The 11,448-nt window shown below is 33.8% G+C and overlaps 1 protein-coding gene across 1 annotated transcript; it reads right to left on the reverse strand.

Moving 5' to 3' along the window:
* Window positions 1-8,477: 8,477 nt before the first annotated feature.
* On the reverse strand, window positions 8,478-10,047 carry LOC126714089 (phenolic glucoside malonyltransferase 1-like). The gene has a single exon (XM_050414086.1). It carries the CDS (start codon window positions 9,954-9,956, stop codon window positions 8,574-8,576), a length of 1,383 nt encoding a protein of 460 aa, XP_050270043.1. The 5' UTR covers window positions 9,957-10,047; the 3' UTR covers window positions 8,478-8,573.
* Window positions 10,048-11,448: the final 1,401 nt, after the last annotated feature.

Raw genomic sequence — 11,448 nt, forward strand, 5'->3', positions numbered from 1 at the left:
ATATCAAAAGTTACATTTTATTTGTTTGAATAAACTCAATGCACTTTCAATTTAATTGTATTACCCTTGCAATGAGATATCAAAAACAAAAATTTGATTCCTCTATCTCACTATGGTCGATTTTGATTGTGAGTGACAAACAATATCGTGTACAAAGCATAAGGTTATTTTATTATTATAAATTCATTTTATATAAAATTATTTTGTTATTAATATACCAGAAAAAATAAATAAATAATTAAAAATTATTAAGGACCTATAGCAGCGCTTCTCAACCGCCTTAATATGTCTTAACCTGAGTTGGGCCTATAGCGGTGCTTGGAACTGCTGCAATAGGTTTGACCTAATAGGTCCTAGGTCTATAGCAGAATTTGGAAAGACCACTATAGGTCCAGCTCACACACACACACACACACAATTTCAAAAAGAAAAAAGTGTTTATAAAAAGAGTCCAGCCCTAAAAATAAAGGACCTATAGCAATGTTTGGAAACACCACTATAGGTCCAACCAAAAAAATTAAATTTTGAGAGACCTATAGTGGTGTGTTTTAAATGCCACCATAGGTCCAAACCAAAAAAAAAAAATAAATAAATAAAATGATAATTCAAATAGTGGCATATACCCTGAATAATAATAATAATAGTAGCAGTAGTAGTGATATATAACTATAATATTCCGTTATTAAGAAATAATAATTCAAATAGTGGCATATTCCTTTCATCAAAGGAATATGCCACTATTTGAATTAATTTGGAAGGATTTGGTTACGAAAAAAAAAAAAAAAAAAAAAAACCTCTCTCAATCTCTCTCACAACCCACCATCAGATCCATAAAAAAAAAATAAAAATAAAAACTCAAACTCTCTCTCTCTCTCTCTCTCCAACCCATCATCAGACCCTTATTGTCGCCGACCTACACTGCTGATCCATGCCTCCAAGCCATGCCACTGACATACCATTAGACCCATGCCGCAGAACCTTTGTTTCTCTCATCTAGCAAGTTTGTTCCTTTTCTTCTTTCTTCTTCTTATTTAATTTCTCACTCTCACATGACATGCAATATTGATCTAGTTCTTTTTTTTTTCTTTTCTTTTTGTTTATGTTTTCGTTTTTGTTTTGTTTGTTTCTTTTTTCAGTCTCTGTGCTCACTTCATATGTTTATTTTTGATAGGCTTGTGGACATAACGCAGAATTGCCACATAATTTTTGCAATGGTCTAGGAACCATATATATAGTGTCTTCTCGAGGAATGACCTTTTTGATCTTACTATCATAAATATGGGTTCAGAGTTTAGGTACGGTTTTGGGAAGGTGTAAGGCACCCATAACCACCCAACCCTAGGGTTGGCTTCCTCTCATTGTGTCTTATGTCTTAACCCTATTAAAGGCATATTCAATATTGTATCTATACTCACTCACACACACACACTAGCATACATCTAAGCATACAACATGGCGTCAATCATCTATCATGGCATATCACAACAACCTAGCATCTCATATCAACCTAGCATTCATCTAGTATCATGTCATCATACCATATCCAAGGCATAAACATTAAATCAAGGCAGAAACACAAGCATAGAAAGATCCAAGCAAACATGTGATTGCATCTATACTTTAAGAAAAACTCATCCAAACAAGCATGTTCATCTCTATCATTAAACATACATCATGTGTGTTCATGTGAATGCATGACTTACCTCACTTACCTTACTACATCTCATCACCTATAGCGCAAATGCATGAACATGTGAATGCATGTTCATGGCATCAAAAAAAAGGAACACAAGACAAACACTAATTTAACATTTGAAAAACAAATAAACAAATAAACAATAAAACAAGGACTAAAACATATAAAAGATGGAACAAACAAAGGTATAACATATGAAATAAGTAAAGAAAACAAAGTAGAAATCTAAATGAGGAATTTTCGGCAACGGTATGTGCGCGCATGCAGAGGCCTGCGTGTGCAGGCCAGCTACATGTGTGCGCATGCAAAATGCATGCGCACATAGGCTTGCTCAGAAATCCTAGCCCAGAAAACACAGCAAGCATAGAAAATAGAGCAAACCTTAAAATAATAAATCTAACAACCTAACATGCTTAAAAATACAAAGGCTGCCTAAAACTAAGCTATATAAACATATTAAAACACAAAACAAGCAAAGAAACAAACAAAAACATAATCAAACTAAAGAAAAAGAAAGAAAAAGTTAACATGCTTAAAAAAATAAAGGTTGCCTAAAACTAAGCTATATAAACTTATTAAAACACAAAACAAGCAAAGAAACAAACAAAAACAGAATCAAACTAAAGAAAAAGAAAGAAAAAGCTTAGAACTAATACCTCAAAACAGAAGCTTTTCAAGTTTGATTTTTGATTGTTTCCCTCAATCAAATCTATTCACAATCAATAAAAAAGTGATTAATAATCTTAAACTCAAAGATCAACGCCAAAAAAGCCTCAATCAAAAGAAAATTGACTTGAGATTTTTTTGTGAAAAAATCCCTCTTTGATTCACTATTTCTAGTGAATCTTAGTGTTTTCCTTAAAGATTTCTGTTTGTTTTGAAAATGTACTATGTATGGCTATTTATATTGTAAAAATTGGGGTTTGGAATGGCTTTCAGACGATATGGGATTTGTTTCAAACCTCAGTATTAATGTAGAAAACTTGCCTTTTTTATGTTTCTAGAACCCTACATGCGCATGCAGGTTTGAGCCTGCGTGCATATGCATTATGGCTATGCGCACAGGATGATTCCTGCGTGCGCATGCTAAAGGCTTCCTTGGCCATACTTTTCCAAAAATAGATTTATTTGCTCATTAAAAGTTATATTTTTCATTTTAACGTTTCTCAATTCAATTTAACATCTAATTGGCCCCTAACCAACCTTAGGTCTTAGAATTTCAATATCATTGGGGAACGGGGGCCTAAGTCGTAAGGGGTACAAAATGCGGTGTCTACAAGGCTTACTTCGTCTTGTGTGGTTGAATTGGTGTTGGGTGGCTAGATTGTTGGTGGGTTGCTTTGGATCGGTGGTGGGGTGGCTTTGGATTGGTGTTGGGTGGCCGAATCAGTGGTGTTTATCGTTTGGGTGGTTGTGGATTGGTGTTTGGGTGTTTGTAGATCGGTGTTTTTGGATAAGTTTTTGTAGATTTCTGCTTTGGTGGTTGGATGTGCTGGGTTTGGATTGTGATTGGTGTTTGGGTGTCTGAATACAAAGAGATAGTGTTGGGTTTGGGTTGTGATTTTTTCTTTTTTTTTTTGGGTTGATGGCTATAGAGGCATATTGAAATGCTACTACAGCCATTATTTTTTTTTTTTTAAATGCCTATAAAACGCCACTATAGGGTATAGACCTATAGTGGCGTTTTAAAGTGCTGCTGTAACCTTTTTTTTTCAAAGTATTTGGCCTATAGCAACGTTTTATAAACACCACTATAGGGAATGGACCTATAATGGCATTTTAAAAAGCTACTATACTTATTTAAAAATAATAATAATTTGGCCTATAGCAGCGTTTTATAAATGTCACTATAGGGAATGGACCTATAGCGACATTTCAAAACGCTACTATAACCTTCTTTTTTCATTTTTTTTTTTTTTAATTTAGCCTATAGTAATGTTATATAAACACCACTATTGGTCTATAGTTACAGTACAATAGTGACATTCATAACCATCAATATAGAAAAACGCCATTATAGCCCAAAGGGACCTAAAGTGGTGTTTTTAGGACTTCTAGTGGCGTTTCACAAACGCCACTACAGACCCAGTTTTTTGTAGTGCACTAGCATGCGCCTACACATGGGTTTGCCTCTTTAAGGTAGAAGGACTAAGAGACACCAATTTGCATTTTTTTTTTTTTTTTTTATTAATGCAGACACTAGGTCTCGTTTAGAACATTTGCATCAATCAATGCAAACTAGAAAAATATATCAATTTTACAGATTTAACTCCTAAAATTACTTAAATCAGTTAAGTTAAAAATGTGCAAATTTGCATAGTTACTATAGTAACTTTGTAAATTTATGCTAACACTATTCATTTTGCATATAATTTTATATTCTTTTTTACGTATCCCAAGACTGAAGGAAGAGAGTAGATGGTGATTATTGTGTATGAAGAAAGAAAAACAATTAAAAAAAATAAAATAAAATTTGATATTTTAATGTAATGTAGTGTAAAATAAATAATATAATATGCGGTGTTTTGAAAAGTGAGTAAGTAAAATTAAAAAGATTGGTTATAATGCTAAAATAGATGGACTTTTTTGCACATGTGAATGCTCTAGAGCTCCTATGCCTACAAGTTATTTGTGAAACTACCTTACTGGCCATGTTGCCGTTGTAGAGAGAAATGACCTATTTGGCAAAAAGGGGTTGGCTATGGCTACAAAAGCTATAATCAAAACTGATGATGCCAAAAATGGTCGTCAGTCGATGACCTCATCTAAGCTCTAGATAAGGTTTGGTTTCTTGTAAAGTTGAGAGAAAGAGACACCGAAGTGGCATTAGCCAAAGGTTCTCCAATAACTAAGTCAGTAGGGTTCTCAATATCTCTCAAAGAATCAAATGGTATTTCTGTGTGTTTAAATTTGTGTACCTTTCTCTTGGTGCTTGGTGTCTTATTTTTAACCTTAGCACAACTGTTGGGAGCCTCATTATGAGTGTAACTAATGGCAACTTCTTAATGGCTCTTCTGGCTGTTTTGAGTAACGTAAGCATGAGCTTAAATGGAAGCTTAACTAAAGCTCATTGGTTACAAAACCATTTATGATTGTGCCATTAATGTTGTATGGTCGTCCACCTTATGGACGACCTTGGAATTTTAACACTCATCAATACTATGGACGAGCTTGTAATTTTAGTACTCGTCAATTGCTCCCTTATTCTTGCATTGATCTTTTGGACGACTGTAGGAATATTGACGGTTTACAATTTCTTTTATGGGAACTTCTATTATTGGATGCCATTTATGTCACATTAAATGCACCTTAACCTGCACATCAAGACGTGGCCATGTGTCGTTCTCTTATTGTTTGGACGTGCGGAGGTGGAGTCTTGGTTTTCCCAAACTAATATCACGTCTTTCCTTAAAAAAACCTTTCATTTCCTTTTTCTTTTCATCTTCCTCAAGCTTCTAAGTCCATCTTTCTTTCTAAGTTTTTCTGGTGAGTTCCCTTCACACTCTCTTGATTCATGGTTGATTATACTGTTGTTAGGTTAGAGTCTCCCTCCCTTTCCTTTTTCTTTGCTAGGCTAGGTGTTTTTCTTAAGTACTCAAGTGGTTGGCATCCCCAGGTGGGTCTGTTTGTGCCACGTGACTATGCCCTTAGGCCGGTGTTGCTTGAGCTTTACCCTTGACCCTTCATTCTCTAATTCAGTATCACTTAGTGGGTTAGACCAACCAACCAATAACTTATTATTGAATTCATATTTTGAAAATCCAACCGTTGGATTACATGTTCTATATGTTCTTCACATGCATGCCAATTTTCATGTCAATCGGATGTAATTTACCATTTGATCTTTAAACTCATCTTTTATGCGTTATTTTAAACTACAAGAACTTGAATTTAAACAATTAATTGATGACATGGCTATTAATCTTTGATCACCTTGAAATTTGTAAGCATAAAAAATATATGAAGATAATGTAATCTAACGGTAGATTTGTCAAAATTCACATTGAATTAAGAAATATAGTGTTGGCTTCAAGTTACACCTAATGTAACTCTAAAAAATGTTACACCAACCAATAACTTATTATTGAATTCATATTTTGAAAATCCAACCGTTGGATTATATGTTCTATATATTCTTAACATGCATGGCAATTTTCATGCCAATCGGATGTAATTTACCATTTAATCTTTGAACTCATCTTTTATGCGTTATTTTAAACTACAATAACTTGAATTTAAACAATTCATCGATGACATGACTATTAATCTTTGATCACCTTGAAATTTTGTAAGCTTGAAAAATATATGAAGATAATGTAATCTAACAGTAGATTTGTCAAAATTCACATTGAATTAAGAAATATAGGGTTGGGTTCAAGTTACACCTAATGTAACTCTAAAAAATATTACACCAACCAGTAACTTATTATTGAATTCATATTTTGAAAATCTGTTGGATTACATGTTCTATATGTTCATAGCATGCGTGCCAATTTTCATGCCAATTGAATGTAATTTACTATTTGATCTTTAAGTGGAAATGCGAAAAAAACAGAGGGAAATTTTGGGGCTGGGAAATTCAAAGGTTTATTGCGGCGGTCCAACCTGCCGCTATAACTAAGTAAAAGCACCACAAAAAGGAGTACATATTGCGGCGTTTTTCTCTACCACCGCTATAGCATATGTGCAAAATGATGTATTTATTGTGGCAGGTTTCAGGAGCGCCACTATATCTATGTTACTGCTGCTAAAACATATATATGGCGGCAGTTTTATGTCCCGCCGCTATAGGATGCCGCAAAATACTATACCAATAACAGCGGTCCCAAAAAATGCCGTAGTAGACCTATGTATAGTGGCAGTCCCAAAAAATGCCGCAATAGGAGATATATAGTGGCGGTTTTTGCACCCACCGCAAAAAATAACTGTTGCAATAATATAGATTTCTTGTAGTGTGGCTAAGGGTACATGAGTTAGGTCTAGTGAGCTTGAAAACCCTATGGGTATGGAGGTGGACTCATCAAAACCACCGAAACATGGGTTTTGGAAGAGAAGCATATGAAGAGATTTAGAAAACGGTTTCAATTTCCTGTTGAGACAGATACGTCTATACGAAAGAGTTCATTATTTAAAAATTTTGGAAATAAGAAAAGATCTTAAAAGTATTAAAGGCTAAAAAAAATTCCTTAAATATCAAAATTAATTCTAATTAATTAAATGGAAACATATTAATTGCCTAATAAATAATAAATATTTTCCAAGGTTAAAGCCAATCAAGTCATAATTGCCTAATCAAACAAATAATCTTCTATAATTATTATCAATCAAGCCTGAGTGATCTAATCTATCACATTTTAATTCAAACTTAAATGCCAATTAAGCAAATGGCAAACCATCAATGATAATTAATGATAAAATCTTTCCTTAAGGACTTTAAGGGCTAAACTAAGAATAAGATTATATAATAAGACATAAGTGATAATTGAAGGGATGTTCTTTAAAAGGCATGAGCAAATTTGAATTGGAACAATGGTGCTAATTTTTGAAGAAATTTAAAATTTAACGTGGACATTCATTCAATAATTTGATCAAATCATGAAATTGATAAATAAATGCTTTTAATATCATTTATACATGCATTCACACCTTACCCTACAAACGAAAGCCAAACAATGGAGAAATTATTAGGTTTATCAGAGAATTGCTGAAGTGGTCATCCCTAATCCTCCCAATCAATAAAAGGCTACTACTTATGCAAATGTGACATTACTTGAAATATAATATATATATATATATATATATATATATATATATATATATATATATATATATTTTTTATTTCTTGTATTGATTAGGAAGCTGAATCAAACATTTGCATAAGTAGCGTTGTTTCATCGGTTGAAATGACAACTTCAACAATCCTCATAATGGACCTAATATATACAAAAAATATGAACGTACAAAATTATCATGTACTATCAAAGGTGATACTTTTAAATTTTAAAATGTCTTTCATTCATTCATTCAATTAAAATTAGGGTTAAAATCCTTACGGTGGTTCCATTATTACCCCTAAATTTCACACACTTACGTTTGGCACCGTTTGTAGGAACTAGGAGCCATAGGTCAAAAAATATTCAACAAAAAGACCATGCCGTGATGACCCAACTTATCATACTCGGCCCTCATCAACGTTGGCTCAGCCATACCAATCAGTTCAACTTTCACTATAGCCAGTTTATCTTTCATCAACCAAATGGATCTCACAAGTCAATTCGGCATGCACCAGCCAGCCTGATGGGCCTCACCAGCTTTATTTCACCCTTCATCAGTCGGATATCATCCTCAGTAGTCAGTCCTCACCAGCTTCAATTCGTCTCCACAAATCAATTCACCGCTAACTACCTTATGGACTTGCACCAATCCTCCTTATTGTTAATTAAGACTATTAGTTTTCACACCATCTAACTAAACAACAAAGAACAATTGAAAAAGGGAGACAGAGAGAGTGTAAAATATGCATTTCATTCACATATCTGAAAGTTTTTTTTTTTTTTTTTTTTTGAGGGCAAATATCTGAAAGTTATAGAATAGAATTCTCAAGCAAATATTAGAATTACGACTGATACCAACTCCAAAGCTAAGATCTCTTTATTCTTAACTGACACTAATACATTCAATTCAATAAGAACAACCCTGCTATGACCGGATCATCAGCACCCTTGCTTTTCATGAACCTGACAAAAGATTTAAATATATTTGATCACAAACAGTGTTGACATTACTCAAAACAAAAATATCAAATTAATCAACCAAAATGGCCTCAGTTCACACATCATCTCTCTTACATGCATAACCTTGCAAGTTACATGTAACTTTACAGGATTTCAAGTCCTTTGGCAAATACTGAAGCAAACTCTTCCATTACATGTTTATTTAAAACCATCCCTATTTCAATTCCTCCAGCACCATCTCTAGTTTCCGAAACACGTATAGCTCCTGTTTTATCTATAGAAATCATCTCTACCTTCGTTGGCTTTCCCCATCCAAAATCTGTATTGTAAAGCTCGAATCGAGGTGACCCAGCAATTCCATGTACTCCATCAAATGGTTTGTCTTTCTTTAAAGTAAGCAGTAGTGACAGCCATTTTTCAGCACCTTTTAGGACACCATCATCCAAATTTCTTATGGCTTCACTTATAGCCTTCGCAGCCACAGCCACCCCCTTTTCACCCAATAGCTCATTTCTCTCTGCAATTGCAATACAAGCAGTAAGGCAGTTTCCAAAATAATTCCCAGGCACAGAAGGTTCTAAGCGAGACCTGGCGTCTACATTAATCACAAGATGTAATTTGTTGTCCCTTACTGCTTCTACCTTAGCTAGACAAACCCATGTGTAGGCAAATGTCAGTGTTAACCTTGATAAGTGAACTGGTTGTCCTTGTTCATTGTTCTCTTCTAGAATACTGGTTATCAACTGCCCCAGCTTCTTTAATTTTGTACGAGTCAACTCAAACGCACCACGTACCACACCTGGTGGTGTTTTTAGTTCCCACACCTTTAAGCTCTTGTTGTGTGGCCCATCTTGGTTCAACCACCCGTTCGAGTAGATTGACTCAAGCCCAGCCGGGTCCTTGATAACCATCCTATCAAAGCATGGTGTTAGCTCAGGTACCAAGGACAAAGCATTTCCTCCAAGTTTGCACAAGTGAGCCCATGCTTTCATAAACATGGTTGAGCTTTTCCCATCAAGAAAAGCATGGTGTGCAGCAATTCCAATGCAAAACCCACATTTTGAGAACGCCGTGACTTGCAACGACAATACTGGGGCTTGTTCATGGGATGTTGGTAAGCCAGGTACAAGAGGATGGTATTCCACAGCTTCAACAAAGTTGTTGCCTGAGAGATGATAGAAGTTGGCATTGGACTCGGCTACAGTGAGTGAAACTGAATCATTCTCTGTGTAATTGATGATAGGTTTGAGGGAGTCCTGAGGCCAAGTGAAGGTACCAGTAAGAGGGAGAAAGTGATGAAGTGTTAGGGAGAGTGAGTGCTTGAGTTTTGGAAGAATGGAATCCGTGAAGCTTGTGTTAGTAGAAGAGGTTTCATAAAAGAAAACTCGCTCCACTGGCGGAAATCTAAGCCAGAGTATGTCAAAGAAGGTGAGAGGGAGAGAACTTGGTGTGGCTGAAACTAGTGAGCTTGGTAATGGAGTCACTCGGCAAACCTCAAGTATTTTTACCGAATTATTTGACGCCATTAGAGAGAAGCCCAAATAATGCTCTTTTCGTTCTAACTTGCAATCGTTTTCTATGTTTTTCACAAGTATTCTCAAAATAATAATGTGGCGTGCCTTATATGCTATTCTTTCTATTTATTGTGGTGGTTTCCTAGAGGATTTTTTTTTTTCAAGAACCATTTAAAGATATTTTTACAACAAATATTAACTATTAAGTTGCATGTTATCTCTATCACTTTTCTTTATTTCAGTACTCCCATCCATATTTCTTTGTTTGCCGACATGTGTCCTTTTCGCTATTAATTCTTTTTTTTTTTCTTTCTTTTTTAATTATAGAATGGCACAAGGGAGTAAAAAGGCTAGCATTTAATTCGTATTTATTCCCCAGGACTTATATGACAGAAAAAGGTTTGGTTTTTAAATACGAATTAAATGCTAGCCCGCTTGTGCCATTCTCAATAAATAAATAAATAAATAAAAACAAAAAATAAAAAGGGAATTAATCCTTTTCGCTGTTAATTCTTTTTTTTTTCTTCGGAGAATGGCACAAGTGGGAAAAAAGCTAGCATTTAATTCGTATTTATTTCATATAAATCCTGGGGACTTTACCAAAAAATATATATATAAATCCTGGAAGAGCAGGCTTTATTATTATTAATTTTTTTTAATAGAATCAATTGCATATTTTGTTAGAATATCTGAATATATTAAGAGGATAAATATGTTAGAATACTTATGTCATGATTTCGTATGATATTAGAGTTTAAATTCGATCAAGTTATAGTGTAAAATATTGGTTTACAATATTCTTCGTGTAAGACATGATCTATCATTTAATTTTTGTAATTTAATAATTTTAGTATTTTTATGTAATGATGTAGGATATAATCTACCATTTAATTTTTGTAATTTAATAATTTTATTATTTTAATGTAATTTTTGTTATTTTAAGTTTAGGGTATTTATTTTTTTGTTTTTAAGTTCTTTTAATATTGTTTAATCAAATTATGGTTTTATACGCTTTCTTAACCGCTCTAGATTTTCTTTTTACTATTTAAATACATTGTAATCTCCAAACACAATTCAATTTTGAGATTAATAAAAATTCAAACTTTTGTCTATTTATTGCAGTGGATCTCAAGTCATTGCTTATTATATTATTATCTAAAAAGTCACAACTTTAAGGGATTATTTGGATAGAACTTATTTTGCTGAAATTGAAAACTAAAAACACTGTAGCAAAATAATTTTTAAATATGTGAATAGTACCGTAGGACCCATTTTTAATAAAAAAGTTGTAGAAAAGTGAAGTTTATGGGTCCCGTGAACAATAAATGAGACCCACTAATGTGCTGGAAAGTCAAAAATTTCGGCTAATATTTATGCACAGTGCATAAACAGTAGTCGTTTCAGCTAAAAATGCGTGGGGAAAAAAAAAAAAAAAAAAAAACGTAACACAAACGCAAACGCCATCTATCCAAACCACACCTAAATCTCGACCACTCCCTATAAT

Source organism: Quercus robur, chromosome 2, assembly GCF_932294415.1.
Source record: "Quercus robur chromosome 2, dhQueRobu3.1, whole genome shotgun sequence".
Lineage (NCBI taxonomy): Eukaryota > Viridiplantae > Streptophyta > Magnoliopsida > Fagales > Fagaceae > Quercus > Quercus robur.

Bases quoted from the DNA above. Each gene is read 5' to 3' on its own strand.
- LOC126714089 (XM_050414086.1), bottom strand. From the start codon at position 9,956: ATGGCGTCAAATAATTCGGTAAAAATACTTGAGGTTTGCCGAGTGACT.